Source organism: Mixophyes fleayi, chromosome 4, assembly GCF_038048845.1.
Source record: "Mixophyes fleayi isolate aMixFle1 chromosome 4, aMixFle1.hap1, whole genome shotgun sequence".
NCBI lineage: Eukaryota > Metazoa > Chordata > Amphibia > Anura > Limnodynastidae > Mixophyes > Mixophyes fleayi.
The window spans coordinates 132,910,507-132,936,215 of record NC_134405.1 but is presented as its reverse complement, the minus strand read 5'-3'; the positions used below and the strand labels follow the sequence as shown (position 1 = coordinate 132,936,215).

General features: G+C 38.7%; 1 protein-coding gene across 12 annotated transcripts in view; it reads left to right on the top strand.

The window, feature by feature from the left end:
* The first annotated feature begins 311 nt into the window (after window positions 1-311).
* The window catches only part of NEO1 (neogenin 1), a 105,550-nt gene continuing 80,152 nt past the window's right edge, over window positions 312-25,709 (top strand). For 8 of the 12 annotated variants that reach the window (XM_075208327.1, XM_075208321.1, XM_075208322.1 and 5 more), the window contains exon 1: window positions 313-606. In XM_075208327.1, the coding sequence (XP_075064428.1) occupies window positions 495-606 (112 nt within the window). In that variant the 5' untranslated portion in view covers window positions 313-494. Of the gene's footprint in view, window positions 607-25,709 lie in introns of all 12 variants that reach the window. The other 4 variants (XM_075208326.1, XM_075208325.1, XM_075208323.1 and 1 more) reach the window with 2 other exon arrangements.

Genomic DNA, 25,709 nt, shown 5'->3' with positions numbered 1-25,709 from the left:
TGATTGATTGGCTACAGCTCACGATGCCTGCAAGTTACAAGGAATAGACATGTGAGTGCAGACGTGGTTTTGGTGGCTGACGGTTAGCTGAGCTCACCACGCTCCCTCCCCGGCTGCAACACGGATCCCTCTACCGTGCACTGCGGGAAATAGAGATAGAGGAGTACTGACGTCACAGGGAAGCTGAGGGGCGGGCCCCTCTCTTTGAAGATCCTCGCGCACGCGACGCCTAAGGGCGTGTCTGTAGTATTGCGCGTGCTGGCAGTGGGGGCGGGGTGCGCGACCCTTAGGCAGGGGTGGGCGTGGACAGTAGCGCGCCGCCCCGTGTGATGCGGCTGCGGGGACGCGCATAGTACGGGAGCGCGCAGTGTGCTCGGTGCTCGGTTCTCTGCTTTACGCTGCGGGCTGCAGTGGCTGTTGGGTTGAGAGCCGGGGCTGTGGTGCGAGTCTTATCTAGGGATGCTTAGAAGCAGGACTCGGTGAGGAGGTGCGGGATGGCGGCTTGGGGCCCCCCGGAGTTAGGGGTCCGGATCACCCGGGGGCTGCTCGCGGTCTCCATCTATCTCATCCTAGGGCAGGAGCCAGCTGGAGCCGCGAAGACTGCAGGTGAGGAGCCAGGGCCCGGGCTAGTCTCAGGGGGAGGTGGCGGCTGAGGAGGACACTGATTGGAGTGCCGGAGAAGCTGCCAGTGCTCGGCGCTGGACGGGGCAGTAATACAGTGCAGTGCATACACTGAGCTCTGGATCACTTACACCTAAATGACCTGACCACAAATGTCACCACTGAGCGGTAATAAGGCACAGGGGGACGGGGGTAACACAATGCACCAGTGGTCTCATTGTAAAATGTGGAGATTGCACCAAATGGGTACTAAGGTTTAACCGATTTGGTTGCACTGAGTGGGTTTAGTATTGGTTGACCAATCAATTGGATTTGGAAGCGATCTAATGGACTGTGGGTTTTTAGATGGTCTAACATGAACCTTTATCTTTATCTTAATATTGTACTGTATATTTTTATTGGCAGCTTGTTGCCCAGCTTCACAGCAGACTACCATGATGTGATTTTTTTTTTACTGACATGTTTAAATAATATGGAGTGTAGGGCTCTAGTGTGGTGACATTTTGTCCCTTAAGGTGTATATACTGTGGCATTGGTTGTGATTTTGTGACAACCAGTTTTGTGATACAAGTGTCTTATTGATTCATTCACAACTTTTTTTTCAGTACTGACCCATGGACACCATCTGGGTCACTGACCTCTTTCATATTATTGAAACCCTGCCACCTGTGTCCATTTTTATACATAAGTAATAATATTCCTTAATAAGCTACTCCATTCTATGCCACATCTGTTATGTCAAACCTTCCTGCATGTTTATCATCTGAATCATTCAACCCTCTATACATATACCAGACTCCAGTATATATTGTTTATTTGATTTTACTTGTTCTTGCACAGCAGTATATTATACACATGCACACAGTTATTCCTGTACCTTCTGAGAGGGTTGTCAGATTAAAATCCACAACAGACAGTTCATTGTTTACAGTAGTAATTTAATAGTAGGAATTGTATATTTTATAACCTTTGTATTTTGTTTACACTACTGAAAATCGTTTGGTAATGTATATTTATGTATACTTGACCATGTTTATGGACATGCCCAATGCTCAAAATCTTTTAGTCTGTGAGTAAGAATGTTAATTACAAGTGGACCTTAATTTTCATGTACAATAGCAGTGAAATATTTTACTTTGTTAAATGTTGATACATGTTAATTAAATGTTAAAACACTGTTCCAGACTTCCATATACAGTTGTGTAGTGTATAAGTGTGCGTCTGTCTATGAATTCTAATTTGTGTAATAAACTGTATATTCGAGCAGTTATGCATTTCAAGTATGTAGCATTAGAATGTTTGGCACATAATTACACACTGACTGCAAATGCGACTGATTTTCTTAAGGCGCTGATGTGTAAATATTTTACTAAAGTACATATTTAATAATTAATGTAAAATTCACATATTTGTGCGGTAATTCCTCATATTTGCCGGCTAGCTGTTCAGAATGCTGATTAGGTTGTCCACACAAATGCCGATCTTCAGTTATGTGCATCCACAGAATCAATTTGTTAACAAAGGAGTGAAAGAACAAAATACACACAGCACTACATGTTTCTGTAATAAAGGCAATATGGATCATTACTGATGTAATGCCGTTTTCTTTTTCATTTCTTTTTTTAAAGCTATATAGAATTTTAATGAAAACATGCAAAGGCGTCTGTGGTAGATTGCTATCTGTCTGGTAATTGAATTAGGAAATGTTGTAAAGGGGATTCTGAGTAATGGATATAAAGAACACATCGCTGACTGCGGGTTTATTCTTATAAACTATCAGCTTAAGGACAAGAAGATTGTTAGTTGTCTGGATGATTATTCTGGGGTTGCTTACCTCTGCCATCCTGCTGTATTAAATGTAGATAATGCACCATAGGTCATTTGTTTCCTTTATGGATTTAATTGTTCTTTTGTCTTTAATTCATAGCATCACCTTGTATTGTTTAAGCAATTCCGTTCCGGAGACATGTAGACTATGCTCTCATAGACCCAATTGGTGCTGAACCCTTTACCTTACTCTTACCTCACACACTAGTTGGAATGAATGCCTTTTTTTTTTACCTCTGTATGAAAAGATACATCACAGGTCCTTTGCCTCAGTTATATGGAGTTAAAGATATAGGTCCCTTGTCAGTATCATGGCCTTGGGCTACATCTGTCCAAGTATTATCACACGGATACAGAAGGATAGTTTTGTACCATCAGTTTGTTGTTGTGCAATGGTATTTAATGTTTCCCCCCCTGCCATTTGCAGTCTGTGTACTTTTTGCCCACAGCAGTTGTGTGATGTCATTTTTTTACATATTGTGTGATTTACTATACACATTGATTGGGAATTACTACACAATATAAGAAATGGTATGAATATGACGGCAGTCTTTACATGTGACGTTCTGTAGCCAATCCTGAACTCCAATCGTCCATGTTCCTACTTGTAATGCCAGTGTCCAGTGTGTGATATTGGAAATTACAGGTTACTATAGAAACCTTGCATCTGTCTTGCATTTTTCACTTCTGTGTGTTACTGATGTGAGTGATTTTCCCTTTATGGTCTGGCCAACAAATAGGTCCGTTCTTGCTACCAATTCTTCTATTAGAAATGTAATTTATATAGTGACATTTTTTATAAAGAATGGAGTAATGTGCACAGTCATGTATATATTTTTTTGTATTTCTGCAAGTGAAATAATATGAAGCATTATTGTAGAAGGGGATTTGTAAGTTTAACAGAAACAATGAGCTTTGCTGTCTGTACCAGGCAAATGTGACTACAGAAATAAATTGGCTTCCATAAATAAGTGAGATGAAGGGTCCATGATAATTGTCGTTATTTCTCGATAATGTACATAGCCCAGTGTTTTCAGATCCTCAATGTAATAAAATGGATTTGTTCCTGTACCATTACCGTACTGTGGATACTGCTGTCTTCTTTAGTTCCTGTGGTTTTTGATTTCTCCTTCAGGATACAAAGGAAATAAACTAACAGCTGCTTATCTGGTCAAATGCAGCGGTTTACCTCAAAATCTTTCTGTGCTATTAGATTAGGCTGTGTCTGTAAGTAGCCATGAACACTCCTATAACCTTCTCAAAGTGGTCTGTTTAGTACAGAGTAGACATAACATTAGGTGTGGGTCTTTAAGTTTCTGTATCTAATGTTTCTCTATGCAGGTGGGTGGACATCTTTCTTCTTATATTCACAGTTATAACTACACATGTGAGCACCTGCAGCATTTAAACTTTTTGCCAACTCACTGTATAGATTTGATAGTGACGTGACATCACATCCAGTTTGCTGCCTGGAAATAAACTATATCATGAACACTTATGAGGCGGTTGAATTAGCTGTGAGGTTCTGTTGTACCCTCGCATGTTATGTTTCCACTTTTGTAAAAATTGCTGATTTCATTATTATTGTAAGTTGCGCCGAAATCACATGTAACCTCGCTGCTAATTAGCTTAAATTGAATTTTTTCCATTTTATTTTTATGTGGTCACATGCAGGACTGATACTCCAGTGAGATGCGAACTTTGCCATAGACAGCTCCATCCTACAGAGGCTGGGACGAGGTTGTCATCCCTCCGCTTGGCCCCCAACATGCCTCTCTGCTGGCTGCCCAGTGTAGGAGCGAGTGACTAACTGTAAGACCAGTAGGGACAGGAACATACCCCTGAACTTGCTCCTGAATTTAGCAGCCAGTGACAGGAGTGAATTGAATGCTGTGTATGGTGAGCTTTAGACAGTGCTCTAAGAATAAGAGGTAATCAGTATTTTATTTTCCTTTTGGTGACATTTAAGGAAACCTTCCACAGGCTCATGGTGCAGAAAAGGTGTTGTCCATATCAGGTGATCATAAATAAACAGTTACAGTATGGTGCTTTTTAGACAATGAAAGACAGCCTGCTTGCTATGGATTACAGCCCTCAGTTCTAGAAAATTTTGGCAGGAATATATTCTGTTTACCACCATTTCTTCCAGTGAGTTACTGAGAAATTCCTTTTCTGGTAGCTGTTCCTTCTTCAGTCTTTCTGCTTTGGTAGCTGTAAATATGGGCTAATGTACCTTCTACTGTAATTATAACCAAAAGATGCTATCTGCCATGTATTTACATATTTATTAACAACAAAGCATTGTAATGTTTCCAACAAAGCTAAACCTTGAAATACTCATTTACCATGTTCTATGCGGTGGGTTCTTCCGCTATAGCAGTTAATTACACTGCTCCTAGCCTATTTCGATTCCTATTGTTTAATCCACAGGTTCTAATCTACAGTGTTATCATTATGAAAATATCCTTATTTTCCTACTACTATACATTTTATACTCTATACAAGTTTCTTGATGATAAAAAAAAAAATATGACTAATCCCAAGTCCAAAAGATTCTGTTTAAAAGCTTGTTAAAGCCACGTGAGCATTCATGACTTCATGATTTTCGATTCGCTAGGGCTCCTGATCCATTTTACATACATAAGAAATAATGAATAACATTGACTTAGAAATAGGGTATATTTCCCTTTTTAAGGTCTCATAGTATTTAATGATAGAATCCTATCTGTTTTTTTCCTCGCGTTTTTGACTTAATACCATCTAGTACTTTTAAACTTTCCTGACTACTTTAAGGTTAAACTGACAGATATGTATTTCTACCTTTTGTGTCTTTATTAAAATCAAACATGTCTGATTTAGGCTTTCTTTTTTCCCCATATCATCAGAATTCCAGAAGCCTTGCAGTTTATATTGCTTGAAGTACAGGGATAAAGGCAGATTTGCTTAAAGTTACAAAGTAAGCAGACAGGAGGCTTTAAATCAGGTTTTCTACTTCAAAGGCTCCTGTCACAGCACCACTACCTACATCAGCATGAGAATGTGAATAATCTTTTAATTTGAAGTATCTATCGGGCAAAAGCTACTCGACTTATGTGTAAGACTTTGAGCAGTTTGTTCAATCCTTCTGCCCCTCTTGTGTTATCAGCTGCAGTTTTATGGAACAATTCAAGGTGTTCTACACATTAAGCAGTGCAGCCTAGAGCGGGCGAGTTTTAATTGAGGCTTGCTTTGTAGCGCTTGTTGCACCTGTGTACATGGCATGCTATGTCCGCTTGCAAACACAGTGTTTGATTGGCCAGACAAGAATATGATGCAGTGCATTTTCTGCCTTCCATCCTGTACTGCTTATTTCTGTTCAACTCTCTTAATTTGTTCCATGTTATTCTACACTAATTTCAGAACTTTACTAGGGTATTACTATGTACCAGGTTTTTTTTTTTTCGTTTGTTTTTTTTTACGTGTTGACATAAGTGTCTAGAAGCCATGTTTTTGTGTCACTTTAACAGTATTTCAATACGTTTTGGAAAGGTATGTAGAAACTTCAAATCGGTTGGTGTGAATATGCTCTTAGGCTGGGTACACACTACAGGGTTTTCAGCCAGCTATTGGGCCAATCACACAATAAATGACCGTTTGGTCCGATATTGCATAAATGTGTATGCTCCATTGATGAACGTTTATCAGTCCAAAACACATTGTATTGTTTGGTTTGATTTGTTTTAAACCAAACTAGCGATGGAACAATGTTGTTTCAATTCTGCACGGCTATGACATGAAGAGAACAGATCTGAAGGTAAATCTTGTAAAATGTGCTTTTTTTTTTTTTTTTTTTTTTTTTTGTCCCCTCATTCATTGGTAAAATCGTTAACTATATCACATCGGGATACATTTTCTGCAGTGTGTACCCAGCCTTATGTTCGGATTATCTACGGTCTACTTCCATATATTCTACTGTATGCAAACTTTTATTTAAAATGCACATATATATTAACCCCTTCCAAAAGAAGCTTTGATATTGCTGCCTTAGGCTACATGTTTGCGCTGAAGTCTAGCAGCATTAAGAAATATGCCTCTGTTATTGTGCACTTCCCTAATGCCGTACTCCCAACCCTCGCCCCCGTTCCTGTAATTTTGATGTCCCTTTTTCCCCATTTATTTTTATTTTTTTTGCTTTCTTTACCCCTTTATTAAGACTGTACTCCATTCACACTTTTCTTTGAAGATACTGATTGCATTGGTTATGTTAAAACAGTCTACAGTTTTATATTCAAAGCATTCTCGGTCATGCATTTTGTTTTAAAAATGTTTCTTCTGGGCTTTATTTAAAATGTCTGTTATTGTGACTGCCCCCAAAACATGCGTGTCAATTCGTCTTTCATCAGTGCATTTTAGGAATCTCTGCTGTGTCATTCTTCCACTTGCCATGAAAATGTAATCCATGGTTAAATAGATATTGTGTACTTAGTGGTTTTATCTTTTCTGTATATTGGTACTAGAATTAAGCGAGTATTTATGATGTTACACTGGCATTTGCGTAACATATTTTTGCAGTTTTGTCGCTAAGCCATGATACTTGAACACTTATGTATTTTTCTAAATATGTGCACATTTACAAGTTCTTCACTTTGTGCACTCTGTCAGCTGAAATATATATATTTTTTTAATCTTTCAAATTGTTTTTTGAAAGGTTGACTGTGATTTACAATGACATGGGTGGGGGGGTACAGTGGGTAGAAGGAAGGGGCAGTGTTGAAGTTGATGATCCAGGAGGTCACTCAACAGGATAGATGTTATTTATTAAAGACACTGAGCCTGTTACAGTTTTTTAATATAACAAGTTAGTCTGTTGTCTAGGGCTCCCAGATTTTGCAGAAGGAGTGGACTGAGTTATTTGTGAGACAAATCGTATCTTCCACGTGATATTAGTTCCGTGGCACAAGGATGAGGCTGTGTATTTACAGATCTGTATGGAACATAGAAGAGGTGGTGGTAAGGGTGAGATGACTTACCTGTATGGTGCAAAAAAAAACCCCAAACAAACCTTGATTTGTTGGTTGTGGTTAGTTAGCACAGTGGGCCCAGATAGATGAGGATTGTTGAGGTTGTCGGTGGGGATCAGTGAGTGACATGATGGGTACAGCTATTGTCCTTTTAGCAGTGTATTGATTTTTTCTTGTAGCATTTACCTAGTAGATCTCGTGGTCTTTATGTCTTACTGGCTAATTCTGTGACGAATACACAAAATTGGGGGTGGCGAGAAAGGGTGGTAGGGAGAGAATAGGAGATGCGCAACCCTTGAGGGCTTAGAAAGTTTGTCGCCCTTGAATGTTTTATAGCTGGAAACTGAAAATCATAAAGTGAGTGTTTTGGAGTTGGACTGAATGAACAGATTGCAGGGGCTACTGCTGTATGATCAGCTGACAGTCATTTGTTGACCAGATCAACAAATTACACCCCCTTTATGCACCATATTGACAACCACGCCCTCCCTTTCCCAGAGATATCAAATGTCGGCAGTATCTCAATATACTTTGTCAAGCTTTAAAAGCAACTTTAACAGCATCAGTGTCAATTGTTTCACTTTACATTCTTGAAGCCAAACAAGATCCTTGAAATGATACGTTTCCTTAATTTGAGTAAATCAAACGCAAGATGCAACTGCCTTGACTTTTTATGAATAAATTTGTCTGTAATCTAGTATTGTTTCAACTTGTCCTGATGGAAATCTAAACACCATTTGTTGCCATATAATTAGTTTAACTTTTTTATTTTTACCTTTTAAAAATATAAACAGGACAACAGTATGGAACATAATGCTCTCTGTATCCTGTTTCTTTATTGAGTGAAGGTGTGAGGGTGACAGCTGGGCACATTGACTTTCCTTCCTGCCAAGAGAAACGTGCCAACTTAAATAAAAACTGTTGAATACCAACTGTTAAGGAACATTTCAAAGATCCAAGTTGATTGCCTATTGGGAATGGTTCATCCACTAAGACCCCCATTGTTACTTGAGCCACTAAGAATGCTGATCTCTGCTCTGAAATGTCTGCTCCTTTCAAGTGAGGATGGACCCCCATGTAATATGTTGCAGGGGCAACTATATGTGGGGGACATTGTCACAGTGCAGCCAACCCTTTAAATAAGAAATTCTGTATTTTGTAAATGGATGACCTGATTTAGTAAGGCTTTGAACAATACTGACATGTTCTACTTGGTATTTAATGACTGGAAGCATCACTCCTACTTCATGCTGCATTTCAGCCATTGAAAAAGAATATAATGTTTTTTTGGGGCTGACTTTTTTATTTTTTATTTTAGAGAATAGAATTTAAAGTAATGACACTTGAAAAAAGTGATGAAGTACACACTTTCTCTTTAACTCTTTAGGGATGTGCTTATTTTATGCCATGTAGTTGGTAAGACCCTGACAATATACTGGCTCACAATGCTGTTTGAATGGGCACTAAACTACTATCATCCAATCAAGTAAAATATTTTGATTGGCTAGGGCTGAAAATTTGGCCAGCCAATGATCGCAATGCTTCTACAAAATGTCAAAAGAAATAATTGCTATAGGCGGAAGCTTCTCTGCTTCTTTAGGCAGTATGTGACATTGGATGAAAGCAGTAACATTAAGCCCTCATACCCCCTGGCACCAATTTTGTACTTATGTTTCTAAAGCTAGTTTCTAATGCATAGCAGTGGGTCTGAAAATGGATCCAATTCAGTGTTCTCCCCAGAACATTTTGCCAGCCAGTTGGCATCATGAAGTAGCTGGATGAGGACCTTCACAATAATTGTTGAAAATCCTGACCTTATATTGATTTAACGATTAATATTTTATATATTCTTCTCCTTAGAGGCCCAGTTGTCTTTGTGAGCGGTATACAATATGCCTAAAGTTAGCATTACCATGACATAGTGTCCGTGGAGAATGCTGCAGGTCCAAACTTGTAATATATATTACAAAGTTTCTCTAAATGAGGCTGCGCGTGGACCATGATGATTAAACCAGTGAAGGTTATTTGGGGTGGTATATAATGACTGTCATTCTAATCACAATGTCGGATAAACAGGTTTTATGCCCAAACGCAGCTGCTATGCTTCCATTGTAAAGAAGAATTCTCGCCTCACCTAGACTGAAGTCAGCTGAATGCGTTTCCTGATTATCTATAGAACCTGTGCCACAGTGATATTGGAGTGAACCAGGTATTTCCGCTTGTTAATAGCCACAATCAAGGGCAATCACATAGAAAATGAATGGCAACTCTGTATATATGAGAACATTGCAATTGGATCTAATTATCCCAGATCCCATACCCACTTGTGATGTTGCATTAAATCGTATTTAATATGAGTTAAACGATTTGAAGTAAATGAAGAGAAAAGTAAAAGTGTAAGTTAACAACCACATGTCAAAAGTGTTTGCATTTGGCTTGTGGTTTTACTTGTTTGAAATTGCTTTGTTTAAATGTCATTGGATAGCCGGCGTTACTTATGCAAATTGCTCTATATATTTTTGCTGCTGGTAATATTTACAATTGTATTTGCAAACATTTTTGGAGAAACTGAATTGACATTATTTGAAAGTTGTTTTTTTTTCACCCCTTCCTCCACCGCGCAGTGTCTCTGGAACGTCCGTGAGACAATTCGCGGCTAATTGAATTCCTCCCTTAGAGTTGGTGTATAATACACATTTTTTTGAATTCGATAATAAGAGTAGGCAAAGTACAGTAAAGGTGTGTTCACACAATTGCTCTATAGGTCAAGCTTCAGATTTGCCTGTGAGGAGGTATTTGTTAAGGGCTGTCTACTTCTGAAGCAAAGACCCCAGCACAGACCTCTGCATTGTGTATGTTAAAATAAATGTTTCAATATTGTTCTTCGCGGTTAGTTTAACAGTTACTAATAAATCAGAGTGGCGTTCTCATGTCTGAACAATCAGAGGGATGCTGCTCTCTATTAGTGACAGACCTCCTGACCTGGCATTCTATATAGTTTTTGTTTTTTTTATTATTCTTTATGGATTAAAAGCTGAAAGAATCTGTTGCTAATAAAATGATAAAAGGAGTTGGGGGAGTCTTTATTGAAATAAAATATTTTGTTCACATTGTTTCCACTATTGAATCACTGTGCAGAACAGGCTATATCACATTATGACACAGGCACCTCTGTTATAGTGTTACTAGCCCAGCCTGTCATAGGGTGCTTCCGGTTGCAGTTTTTGTGGGGTGCCCCATCATCATCATCATCATCATTTATTTATATAGCGCCAACATATTCCGTAGCGCTTTACAATTGGGGACAAACGTAATAAACTAATAAACAAACTGGGTAAAACAGACAAAGAGGTGAGAAGGCCCTGCTCGCAAGCTTACAATCTATGGGACAATGGGAGATTGACACATGAGGTTAAGTATACATTTTGCATCTTGGCCCAGCCAGACTGCAAAGGTAGGGTGACTCATAAGCTAAATGATCCTGTCACACAACAATGTTATTCCGGGGGTAGTTGTCTTGTGTGAAATTGTGTAACAGGCTAAAGGTAGTGAGGTTAAGATGGTGGTTGAGGAATATTATAAGCTTGTCTGAATAGGTAGGTTTTCAGAGAACGCTTGAAAGTTTGTAGAACAGAGGAGAGTCTTATTGTGCGAGGGAGAGAGTTCCATAGAGTGGGTGCAGCCCGAAAAAAGTCCTGTAACCGGGAATGGGAGGATGTAATGAGGGTGGATGAGAGACGCAGATCTTTTGCAGAACGGAGTTGCCGAGTTGGGAGATATTTTGAGACAAGAGAGGAGATGTATGTTGGTGCAGCTTTGTTGATGGCCTTGTAGGTTAGTAAAAGTATTTTATATTGGATTCGGTAGAAGACAGGCAGCCAGTGTAGAGACATACAGAGTGATTCAACAGAGGAATAGCTATTTGCAAGGAAAATCAGTCTTGCCGAAGCATGTAAAATAGATTTTAGGGGTTTGAGTCTGTTTTTGGGAAGACCAGTAAGGAGGGAATTGCAATAGTCAATGCGGGAGATGATTAGTGCATGAATTAAGGTTTTAGCAGTGTCTTGTGTGAGATATGTGCGGATTCTGGAAATGTTCTTTAGATGTATGTAACATGATTTAGATATAGAGTCAATGTGGGGAACAAAGGATAGGCGTGAATCAAGGATTACACCTAGGCAGCGAGCTTGTGGGGTGGGATTTATGGTCATGTTATCAACAGAGATAGAAATGTCAGGTATGCTCTTGTTGGCGGGTGGGAATATTATTAACTCTGTTTTAGAAAGATTAAGTTTGAGTTGACGAGAGGCCATCCAAGATGAAATGGCAGAAAGACAGTCAGTTACACGGGACAACACAGATGTCGAGATATCAGGAGAGGATAGATAGATTTGGGTATCATCCGCATAGAGATGATACTGAAAGCCAAAGGAACTTATTAGATTTCCAAGAGAAGCGGTATAGATAGAGAACAGCAGAGGACCTAGCACCGAGCCTTGTGGTACTCCAACTGATAGGGGAAGCGGAGCAGAGGTGGCTCCAGAGAAATTAACAGTGAAAGAGCGATTAGAGAGGTAAGATGAGAACCAGGATAGAACTGTGTCTTGAAGACCTAGGGATTGCAGTGTTTGTATGAGAAGAGAGTGGTCAACGGTGTCAAATGCAGCCGAGAGATCAAGGAGAATTAGGAGAGAGTAATGGCGTTCAGTCTTAGCAGTGATCAGATCATTAACAACCTTGGTCAGCGCAGTCTCTGTGGAGTGTTGAGAACGAAAGCCAGACTGAAGAGGATCCAACAGGTTGTTTGCGGAAAGAAAGCGTGTGAGGCGAGTGTAGGCAAGTCTCTCTAGAAGCTTGGAGGGGCAAGGGAGCTGAGAGATGGGACGGTAATTTGAGAGAGAGTTTGGGTCGGAGTTTTGTTTTTTTAGAATAGGAGTAATCACTGCATGCTTGTATAGTGATGGAAAGATGCCAGTAGAGAGTGAGAGATTACAGATTTGAGTTAGAGGTGAAATGAGCACAGAAGACAGGGATCTACCAATTTGCGAGGGAATAGGATCAAGAGGACAGGAGGTAGAGTAGGAAGATAAGAAGAGCGTAGAAATTTCCTCTTCATTTGTGGGGTCAAATGAAGAAAGGGTGTCAGAGGGTAGTGGGAAGGAAATGAGCTGATGGCTTGTTGAGGAAGAGGATACCATTTCTAGTCTGATCTTGTTAATCTTGTCCTTGAAGTAGGAAGCAAGATCCTGAGCACTGATAGTAGATGGAGGGTTCGGGGTGGGAGGATTGAGAAGATGATTAAATGTATTGAAAAGGCGTTTGGGGTTAGAAGCCTGAGCATAGATAAGAGATTGAAAGTATGTTTGTTTTGCAGTGTCCAGAGCATTTCGATAGGAGTGGTAGACAGAAGTATATGTGAAGAAGTCATTAGAGCTTCGAGATTTACGCCAGTGACGTTCTGCTTTACGGGACAGTTTTTGAAGATTTCGTGTTGCTTTGGTGTGCCACGGTTGACATCGATGACATGACATGATGTTGGTCTTGAAGCCCCCCCACCCACATTGCCGCATCTAGGCTGGCCGAGGCTATAAGCAGTGCAGCTTGGATCACTTTTTAGGGTGCCACTCCATGGTGGGTTTTTTATGCATTTATTTAAAACATTTTGTTGCTGAAATGCCATTCATCATCGTGTTGATGACGATGAATAGTGTCTGGAGTATACCGCAACATTGTGATCTGCTTAACGCATATCTTCATGTGGGATGCGTTTGTATGTTCATTTTGAATTGTGATGTCTCAGTTGATCAAAGATGAGCAGTTAGCATGGCAGATCTGGCTGCTCTACATGAAGCCTTCTACCCAAAGGATACATTGTGTTGTGCCCCTTTATTTCCTATCATGCTGTGTTTTAACTTCACTTATGGCTATCCCATAAAATACTCCGTATGGTGAAAAAAATAAATGCATATTTAAATAACTAAATTTGTATGATCAAGTAAATCAGTTATTTGTCATGCATTGTCAACCCTGAAATGTCATCTTCCCTAGACTGTATCTCACACCTTCACACTGTTTTGTGAAGAGGAAGCTGCTAGACAGTATCAACACTTCCCAGAAGGTGTCAAAATCAAAATTGTGATGTCACAAAAGGATTTATATTGCTTTGTATATGTATGCCTCTGTGTACAATTCAAAGGTTTGCCAAATACCTGCAACTCAGATTTCCAAAATGTGTTAATTACCGTATTTTTCGCTCCATAAGACGCACCTGACCATAAGACGCACCTAGTTTTTTGAGGAGGAAAACAGGGGAAAAAAATGTTCTGAACCAAATAGTGTAATAAAATATTTAATAAATATATATTGACAGTGGGGTATGCAATAGAGAAATTCATAAAATGCAATACAATGATATGCGTTATGTATAACCAAGCAGGTGTTAGTCACTGTTATGGTGGTATAACAAAGTGTCAGTTTAGCAGACAAAACGGCAGTGCTAGTATCTGTAGCTCTGTGGATTTACAGCAAAAATGTTCGGAGTGATGGCAGCTGAGGTGAACGAGGTGCAGCGATATATTGCAATTACCTTGAGATGGTAGTCAATGTGCTTTTGACTAACAGCATGCGTGATGTCTTGGATCCTGTGTGGAGTCCTGACTTTGGTTGTTTATGCTGTGCGCAGTAAGTCCGTTCTGCCCGTAGATGTAGGAGTCAGACGGGCACTGGTGGGCTGGTTCGGCTCTATAGTATGTCGCTGGGCGCCAATGTTATATTATATATTTTGTAAGCGAGCAAAAAAGGCAGAAACAACGTGCATCACACATAACAGCGCCGTTCTATATCCAGCAAGAACTAGTGACTGGTTCAGTATAATATCATGTGATCTCGGATGAGGTCAGAAGTCAGAGAACAGTATGGCATCCGCATTACATGGGATCCACGGGGGAACGGGAGGAACAAAACCACCTCTTGGAAGTCTAGCAAACAAATGTAAGGATTAATTTACCTCCTCCTAAGTGGTGGAACCAGGTGATAATTTGTCCAGGATCCCCGGAGCCGCGCGAGCGCGGTATATGAGGCTTGAGGAAATAAATGAGGGCTACATGTGACTCCTTTTTGCAGTATTCGCTCCATAAGATGCATACACTTTTTTCCCCTCTTTTTTGGGGGGAAAAAGTGCGTCTTATGGAGCGAAAAATACGGTGGTTGTAATTCATGGTCCCCCATCTTTTACTCTTCCTAAAACCTGTAAGCATGTTCTAGAGCGAGTGCTGCACTACTGAAGGAATGACCAGATTTTAGATTTAAATGGGCCACATCTGCTCAGAGCATTTTACTGTAAGCTAAGCACAGCCAACAAAAAGAAGTTGGTATGAATACTGACCATTGCATGACACTACAAGACTGGCCGGGTATCCTTCTGTGCTAGCTTGTTTTTTAGGTCTCTCTATAAACATCTGTTACACACACCTTTTTAAATCTGAGTATAGTATCTCTGAAAAATGTAACACATACAGAGGGCACACTTCCATTTTTGAACAAAGTCTCACATCACAGCTTCTTGCCACTTCTGGAATGCCAGTTTGGTTTTTGAGTGCACCTATAGGGTTCATTGGCCATTCATATCTATTTACAGTGCTGTGACAAATCTTGGAAAATTGTGTTTTGTGTTTTGATGCTGAGGGAGGAGTCACCCACTGCACAATGACTGACTAAATTGACCCATCAAATCAGTATGTGTGGTTATATTGATATAAAATACTTGTATTAACACAATATGCTAATTCAGAAAGTGGATATTACAGACATTCCTCAGGGACCCAGGTTGTATGTATAGCAAATATTTTCAAGTGTAAATTGATTTGAAGTACGCTGACTTTATCAGACTTGCAGGTATTTAATATACGATATAGTGCAGTAGGCAGATAAAGGAATGGCAGAGAGAGCCCATAACCTGGCTTGATTACTGATGTACAGAATGTGAACTTATGTAACATTTGTGTGTATGGACTATCGGGTTAGGCATCAGTATTTCTTATTTCAACTGTATTTTCAAGCTGAGAATGAGGCACACTGCAAACCACTAAAAGTGCTTCTGTCAGAGGCCTAAAGCTAGCCATACCTGTGGTCTGCTAGTGGATCACAAGCTTAAGCAACTGTTTCGGTGGCTATTGTGGCCAAACATAAGCTGGCTATAGGCACTGTGATCCTGCTGCTGGGCTCACTGGCTCACTGCCTCGTTTGGCCACACATACAAGTTTACAAACTGAACAAGGCTACGGAATTTGCTGGCGCTATATAAATAAATGTTGATGATGATGATGATGAACAAGGCATGGCCCTTTGTCACTCAGTGCAAATTGACTGGATCACTTTTGACATTGCTTGGTCCTGTTGGTGCAGTTAAACATGACAGCACACGCTTTACACCTAGTTATCTTAGGACTGCATTTGCCAACATGCTTGGTAATAAGTGAGAGAGGATTATTCTCCATCATATGTCATTTTGGGACCACATTGCTGTTGTGCCTGATTTATGTTTTGTTTGAACCAGATGGTCAGTTTTTCTTGTATGGAGTCTTACATGGATGAAAATACAGATTCCCAATGCAAGTGGACCTCTAACTTCATTTGTTCCAAAGGGAGATGAAATATTAAGATTTATTCCTGGCAGGTTTTCATCATGGATTTGAAGTCAAGCAGATTTGAAAAATGTAACATAAATAGTACAGCCTGTGTAAAAGCTTAATAGCCGTGTATATTTATTGACTACACATATTATTATTGAGAGAAACCTGCTATAAATCTGTGACTCTCCCTCCATCATAAATACCGTAGGCATTATTTAAATTAGCCATTTGTGTGGGCTGAGGATCCTGAAGGTGACACTAACCTCATGATCATTCAGAGCCAATCAAGAGTCTTCAGTGACATTAGAGTCCATGATGTTTTCAGCTTTGAAGTTTTTTCTGGAGCATAGTGAGCATGCTTCCTCCAGTACCATTGGCTCTTCACATTCTCATTAATGCTATGAATATTCATGTCTGTATGAAGCTGCAGGACAGCTATGTACTAAGGTGAATATAGAAGAAACTATACCGCTGTTACACATGGTAAATGTAACGGGTTTCTTTATATGGTGTCTGTTCAGATATCCATTTAACATGCAGTTGTATGTAGGCAACAGATGCACTCTATTTTATCCGTTTAAGAGGACACCATCTGAAACCTATTTTAATACAGGGTAGAGTCAGATACTGTTAAATACATTGTCAGGTTAACATTTTTCTAATTGATTGGAAATGATGTGGGTAGGTCCATTAAGTCTGTAAGTTTGCACATCAGCTGGATTTATTATGGGGATATCTCTTGCTTCACTCACTCTATTAGTCTGTAAGTTGATTGATAGCAACACAACTGCCTATTTTACAGCACAATGAAAAGTATTTGGTAGAGGCGGCACTACAGTGATTACAGCTGCAGCTTCATCTATTAGATATTTCTATGTTAAGTGAGGGTGGGACAATTTCTTAGGTTTCAGTGAACTGAATCCTGGTTTTCATATTTTACATGTGTTGGACACACATAATTTTATTTAATCTTGTTTCATTTAATATGCAAATTATGGTTCAGCATGAGTTTGTATTTTGCAGAATATTTCATAATGCTTTAGATATTGTGTATGTCTTGAAATATGGGTTCAATGACTACGCAAAATAGATAACTGAAAATCTTAGATATGTTTCAATAGAAAATATATGCAATTTTGTTGATGGAGTCCCTTCTTCGAATGGGATTTATCACTGTTTTAAATAACAATGGCAATATTCTTGTTTTAACCATTATGTGATTCAGCATTCAAAAGTTATTTGGAAGACGTATTTGTATGCTGCTGGTGATTTCACTGCTGCATATGGAGAAACGGCGGTTGACAAAATGCTTTTTGTAAACAGCAATTGCAAAAATGACACCCTAAGACTAAAAGACGGCACTACACCCCTTTAAAAGAAATCCTATTGAGGAGGAGCAATGCAATAATTGTTTTTTTTTTGTTTGTTTTTTTTTCATTTCATTAGATCCCTAGGTTCAATAATTTTTGTAGTCTTTCATTAGAGTAGTAAAACATAGGTGCACAGGCCACAGTATTCCTAATTTTTTAAAATACATCCAGGTAAGTACTAAATTAAAACCGAAAAAATCACATTCCAAGCATGGTGTGAGACAATGAAACGGATGGCAGAGGAAGTTGGAGGGACTCGTGAAGCCCTGGAAGAGGAGGGATAGTGCAGAGGGTCAGTGGGGCCACATCTCCTCTAAACTTGGGTCAGAAGCCACCTACATGGGATTGACAGTGATCTCAATGTAACCCCAGAGGAGGGTGGTAAAAGTTTCTTCACCTTTAGGAGAGATAAGTCCACCTAGACAGGTTCATTAATTTGACACCACATACTTAAAATGTATTTTCCTTTTTTATTTATTTATTTATTTTTATTTAATGTTCATTAAAGAATTGAACCTTATTGAAACATAAAAAAAAGTGATAACATTTTAAAGAAAGCGTTTTAAGTTTTTATAGTAATTAACAAAACAAGTGAGAACATTTTAGGATTGTTATTTAGATATAAACTTATATGTGTGTATATATGTAAAATATGGAATAAGATAAGTGCAGCATTAAATAAAGGGGAGGGATGGTTGGTCAAAAAGGTGGAGATAAGAAACATCCGTGTTCTCCCCATAAAATTTTGCCAGCCGGGTGGGGCAGTTGTAATACTTTGCAATAATATTGAAAATGTTGGCGCTTATTGCCCACACCTCCCAGGACTGGTCAGACTGGTGGTCAGTGGTCTAACACACACTGCTGGCTCTAGTGCTCACATAGTGCCTGTTCTAATAGGAGAAACAACAGTTTATCCTATTATAATAGGACTCTGTTGGGCTTCAAGAGCCAAGTGGAAAGTAAAAACAGCCGGGTGGAGCACCCGGGGGAGAACACTGAACTTATGTACAGATATATGGCCAATAATAGTGGGTTATGAAGGAGAGTGTTTGTGAGATCATGAATGAAATATATCTGTAGTCTACATGTCCCAGAGAATGAGAATTACTTATTGTTGGATTGTCTTATGGTATTTATACCAAAGGGCCAATTCTAAAGTAACAATGAATTCTCTACCTTGCATTAGGTCTGTACTTACTAACTTTTTAATGGAGAAAGCGGATAATGCCTCCTGTTGCTTTTACATTTTCGCCAGTGAGCATTTAGCTGCAGCTAGGATATGTGAAATCCTTTTTGCTGAGTTTTTTTTCTTTTTCCAATATCTAGAGCAGGATGGTACAAGAGAGAGGTCCATGGTACAGGGAAAACTATATCTTGACAGTATAACTTTTTTTATTTCCCCCCCCCCTACCCTACAGCAGTATAATTTCCATTAGAATGTTGAATATATTGTTTAGTTGTTTCTAAAGTAGTCCTGTCATCTATATATTAAACCAACAGCTAAATATGTTCTATTTTGTTACAAAACTATATACTTCATTCTACATTTACAGTTTTCAATGTCTGCATGAAGGTTTAGTGGTGGTTGCCAACTTTAAATACAGTACATGTGTGCTGGCAGACATGCTATATGTACTCCGGAGAGAGCATAAATTGCCAGCTTACAACACAGACTTGTGATTGGCTCTGATGGTGGGATTAGATGAAATCTCCTGTGGCTTTCAGACAAGTGATGAACTCCCTATATAACTTGAGCACTTACTAAAACTGCTCCATGAATCTTATTTGGCATCCTGGTTATGGACAATAAGAAAAGTTGTTATATTGTCATCAAGTATATACATAAAAATAATACATTGTTCTGTGATTTTGTTTCTTTCATATTAAGCCTGGAAATATAAGATGAAAATTACACTTTAAAACTTGCTGTTCTGTGCTAAATGCATATTGTACCTCTGTTCTTTCTTTAATGGCATTATGTTTTTGTGATTTTATAGATTTGGAAAATCTACATTGATCCCTATAATGACATATATTTCATTAGTATACTTTTATTAGTAGTAATATTTACCTGACAATGTATTGAGGCAGAAATGTTCAGGCAACATGTGAAGACATTATATACATACCAATAAGTGGCACCCCCCCCCCCCCTTCCCCTGTATAAACCCCTTTTTGTGTTGGGTGGATGCCAGGAAAAAAAAATCAGTTTTTTACTAAAGTGCAGAGTTGACTGCGGAAAGACTGCAGTGCTGTATTTCAGCAGCCACAATTAGATTTGATATTCTGAGCTCCCAATAATTATTGCACTGGGACTTTCAAAATGTTATGTTAGCTGATAGAAGGGGCTCCACTGCAGCAGTCTCCGCATGTCTGGTCATTTGTGGAAATGTCATTTTCATCAGTGGTTTTCATAGAGTGGGGAAGGAAATCCCACTAGAAGGACTTTCACCGTAGTTTATAGATATGTCTATTGCTTTTTAAAGTAAAACTCCACCCAAAATAAAAATAGACTTGAGTGGAAATGAAATCAAATCAAAATGAAACAAAATGTTCCTGATCTGCCCACACCACTCTCATTTAATGAGAGTCAACTTTGTTTGTCAGGTTACTCCCCCTTTTGGATGCTGAAAACCGTGACTTGTCAGGTATACATACAAATGGTATTTACATACTAACATTGCTAGAAAGCTGCAGTAACCTTTAATTTTGACTAGATTGGTGCAAATTAGAATAGTGAAAACATGTCTGTTTTTGGTATCGGCACTGATGAATAGTCTACATTGTGCCATAACAATGTCTGTTCTACACTCTGCTCTTTAAGCCATTTATTGCACTGCAAACTAGAGGAATCTAACTAAAATACTCAAAGCTATAGGAAGTAGAGTCTGATAAAATCTTTAGTGCATTCACAGAAAATCTCATTCCACAATAAATTTCCACATCTCACACGTATAGCATTAAATGATCCTTATAAGTTTCTGCCACTAAGCAGCAGTGCAGTAAAGCTGATTTATAGTGTGCTATAAAGGCATCAGAAGGAAAATACATTCCTTTCTAGCAAAGGGAAAAGAATATTTTCTTTAGTCTGCAAATAAAATATAAAGGGCATGCGGCTGCCCACTAAAGAAGACATTTCAAGAAGTTTAGCTAGGTTGTGAAACTGTTCTATTGCCACAAGGGAACATTCATTGGTATTGTTTTTACATTAACCTTGTGAAAAAATCACTTAAATATGAACTTCACTTTAAATGTTTGCTTTTATTTAAAAAAGACAAACCCTCTCCTTAACTAGCATAACGACCGGGTTCCCAAGTCCAGGACCCCCGTAGTTCTTGTTGTAGTGGAGAATTGAGTTTTTTTTCCAGCTCAAGCTGGGTTTAGAATAGCAGCAATGAGATGTGGGAACCTGGTGGTGGTGGGTGGTTACATTTAAGGGAGTTTTTTTATTAAGTGAATAGTGTAAATTGATCAGTTTAATATTAGTTGGTTATGTAGCATTGGTTCAGGTCCATGCCTGAACCAATGGGTTTACTTTGCTGTAGCCAAGTGCATAATTCATATTGGACTCTGAGCAAATAGCTGGTGCAGAACCGGTAGACCTGATAGTTGTTTATTAGCATGATGGCCGAGCTTAGTCAGATATATGAAGTAGTATAACCTATTTCATAACTGTTGCATATATTGGAGTTACACAACTATGCCAAAACATCCATAAATGCAAATATTTTCTTTTGGTTTTTTTTAAGCAAGAAAGAGAGTACTTTAGGATGTAATTAACTTACCCATCATTGCACCCACATGTTGACCTTTTCATGAATTCATCATCTCTCATCTTGAATCCGAAATTTTCTACCACCAGAGGTTGTCTTTAAATTACAGATCAAATTACAGATCAAATGCATTTAGGCTAAACCTAGTAAGAATCCTAATTAGGTTACAGAGATTTTCATAAAGGAAAAGAAAAACCCTAAAGTGAAAAAAGCAGCTGTTCATTATTATCTGCATGTGAAATGCTGGCACACCTTTTTAATGAGAGAATTTAGTTGCAATCTTCATTCTATCATGCCTTTTGCTAGCGGATAATGTTCCGGTAACAGCCTGCAATCTGATAATTGCATACTGTAGGCTCGCCAATCCAAAATAAACCACATCCCCACCCCCAGCCTTAATTCAGAAATGTAAAATGCTGAAATAATTAACCTCTACAGTGCTTATCATATACATCTCAATTACTTTTACTAAAGGGGCAGCCATGCACCACTTTAGAAAAACGTTGCAGACTGTCCTTGATCCCCAATGAAGCACACACAAGTTGGATTTTCCGTACCTGCACAGATTTGTGATATTCTTTTAGCGTTAACACTTTTTGCTCTCAATTCCACCTTGTATTGAGTTACATTTAGGCAAAATGTCTAGTGAGCATGTATATGTGTGTGTATGTGTGTATATGTATATATATATATTGTATATGTATGTAGCGGCTCCAACCCAAGCAAAACAGACTCACGGAGAGGCCTAATACACAACCCAAATACCATCTAAACCAACTCTTCAAGAGAAGATGGTACCACCCAGAACAAACTTGTTCGAGCAGGTCATATATTTTTCTAACCACTGAGTAAAACAAATGGAATATTTTAAAAATGTATTTTTTTTTTTTCAGAAAGGTAATGTTTTTCATACTAAATGAAGTTCAATACATCTAAATTATTTTCAAAAGCTATATGGAATGACTAATTGTGTAACTGGCTACAAAGTGTTACCAAGTGAGATGTTATAACATTAAAGAGTAAGTAAAGTTACTATTTGACATAAATATATATCAAAGGCTGTGTATTACTGGGCTGAATAATAAATATGAAATAACTAGTTATAACTACTACTAATGCTAATAACTGCTCTCATTTTCTGCAGTAGGCTGACAAATTAGAAGGCGCTACTCCAACTAAACAGACAGTGACTAACAGCTTACTATACTTTGTTTACAGAAACCTTATCCTATCGGGACACTGTTCTCTATATATGGGAGGAGCTTTTGTTGTCTCTAGTTTAGTAGGGAAGTAATAATTGTTACTTTTCACAGCCCTCCAGTGGAATGTCAGGGTAACATTGAACAATGTTGTGTTTTTGTTTTTTTTTCATATCTGAAAATATACATTTTAGTGGTTCCATAATTCTGTTTGACAGACTGGAAAAACTTTCCAGTGCTTGTCACAGATATTTCATCTCCTTGCAGAAAAAAGTTCAATGATTTCACATGATATGTATAAAATAAGAGTAAGACACTCAGGCAAAATGTGTACACTGTCATCATGTTTGCCCCTGTCCTTCACTAATTAAAATGTAAAAGGAGTATCTTTTCGCATATCAGCTGAGTATCTTTGTAGTAATCGCCACATCGGGGAGGTTGGGATTAGTAGCATCTCCTTCTAGAAACTGAGAAATGTAAGAGGGCTTACACTGAAGGGCTTGGAAGGGGCATTAATTATCCACACACTTTTCCTCTCTTCCAATGTTCATACTCGTGATAACTGGGCGTTCTTATTTGGGATGGCTACCATTACAAGAGATGTCATTTCTTTCATGACCATTTCTTTGTTTAATTTGTATGTAGTGTGTTTTTATTTGTTTATCATTTTTCTGTGCTTTAATTGTATTACATGTCTTCACAGAATGATGGGGGAAAAAAACAACTATTTTGTCATTGCTCTAACACACTGATGCAGGATTTGAGGACAAGATGTGTAGAACATATGATTTTACAGTGATTTTTTCCCCTAGTTTAGTGGTTATGAAAAGTCCAGATTGTAGAATTTGTGAGCAACCCAGGTTGGCAGACTCCCTTATTTTTGAAAGGTAAAACTATGATGGCTATTACTCCATTAAGCAACTTACACATTGGCACTTGCATTGCATTTTTAATGCATGTAAAAATGCATATAAACCAGTGTGCTTATATATTCGTTATACAAATGAGTCCAATCTGTGTGGGGGGGGGGGGGTCTGTTAGTTTTACATCTGTGACAAAACAGGAAATTGCCTCGTTTAAGCCAAATGCATAATGGAAACTCTTGTTAACCACCTCTTCTTGTGTTTACAATGTGCTATTAAGATGAGTGTACATGATCAGCTGCATTTATGTGCATACAGCAAACTGAATTGGAACAAGGAGCATTTTAGAAAAAATTGCAAAGCAATAGACCATAAACACAAATATGTACGGTCTCATTTAGTAATGGTCACTCATTATTACTTTTGCATCCATTTAACTTGAATTACAAATTCAAATTTTTAAATGCAGAATTTTAATGTTGGTGTGTATGTAGCCTTAAAGCTACAATCATGATTTTTTTTTTTCCATTCTTCCATCAAATCACTTTGGTTTGCTGTCAGATGCATTGTTTTGTTTTTATTTTTTTAATAATTTTTTTTCAATTACAAGTTGCGATTAACAATTTATATATTACTAATGGTTCTGTTACTACCAAGGCAACCACATCCATATGACCTATAATGTAGTTAGCAGAGGGGCTGTGGAACGCCCCTCCTTTTTGCTTGCTCGTTCACAGCACATTTCCCACTCCTCCCACCACCACACACACATCCGCCCTTCTTCCCTCTATCATCATTTACATGGAGGGAGGACTCTGACTCAGAGGTCAGATGCATTCCAGCTGAAACTGTATCTTGCAGTGGCAGCCATAGCAGTCTCCCCCACAGAGATTTTTTTCAAAGGGAAGACAGAGTTATAGGAGAACAAACTAGAAAAAAATAACTCTGACAGGTACAAAACTTGCTGGTTAAAAGAAAGGAAGAAAAAAAAAAGCAGCATTAACGCTTTAAGGTGCTTCTAGCTTTGCTGTAGGTTTCTAATTCAAAAGAAAACTATAGGGTCATATTTCCACTAATTCTCTTACGTGAGAATGAACTTGTACTAGTAATTAGCTTATTACTTTCAAGGTATTATATATTTAACTAAAATACACAAAGTACTCATACTTGTTCAGATGGGTTAGTAATGAAGATAACATATTTATTTTGTTTAGTGTATATGAAAACAAACTTTTTTCTTTCTTTGAACAATATTGATCCAAGAGATGTTAAACCTGCTATTTTAAGACGACTTAACAAGCATGGTTATTTCCCATTTAGAATGTTTGCTGTGAAAGACAGAAAGCAAAAATAAGATATGTATTCATGTACCTCCCACGTAAGCTGTTTATGTTTATAAGTGAAAATGAAATGTCTTAGGACAGCCTAGGGTGGCCTTTGCACTCAAACCAGATCTTTGTTTCTTGTGTATGTAAACAAAACTGAGCAGCTCCCCATAGGAATGCTGGAACTTCCTCTCCCCGAGGCCATGATACATAAACACAAGTACTGCTAATAGGCATCCTGACTTATGTGCTGCTTTGTTATTAAATTGCACAGTTGTGTATTTCCAGGTTCAAATTTGTGTTTAATATTAATGACCAGTTATTACTGTCCACTTAAGCTGCCACAACTCATGTTTGTAGCAGTTTGTACAATGGTCAGTTATTGCTTCAAGTTGATCTACTGCATCCATGTACTTAGCGGCCCCCATCTTTCCCCCACCCACCTTGAACTCACTGGTCCTGTATGTGTTGGTCAGAATGGTGGCTTAGTGGTTTTCACTTCTGCCTTACAGCACTGGGATCATGAGTTCGGTTTCCAACCATGGCCTTATCTGTGTGGAGTTTGTATGTTCTCCCTGTGTTTGCGTGGGTTTCCTCCGGGTGCTCCGGTTTCCTCCCACACTCCAAAAACATACTGTTGGTTAATTGGATTCTATTAAATTGCCCTTAGTCTCTCTCGGTCTGTGTATGTTAGGGAATTTAGACTGTAAGCTCCAATGGGGCAGGGACTGATGTGAATGAGTTCTCTGTACAACGCTGCGGAATTAGTGGCGCTATATAAATAAATAGATGATGATTGTCCCCAACCCCCATGCACTTAAATGTCCATACTGTTGTGTGATGCCGTGAAGCTCTGATGTTGGTCAACAGACACACAGCCAGTTGGCATCAGAGCATACTTCAGAATGCCTCTTCCACCAGAGGAGAATTATCAAGTGCATTTGGGCAGCACGTCACGTGGCACCCCTGCCCCAATCCCATGGCCATGTGAAATGAAATCCACAGCAACAGAGCAAACAAACTAGTCTACAACCTTTCCTCATTCCTGTTTACAACGTGGCTTCTTTAGGAAGTACTGCAGAGGGACAAGTTGTAATCTAT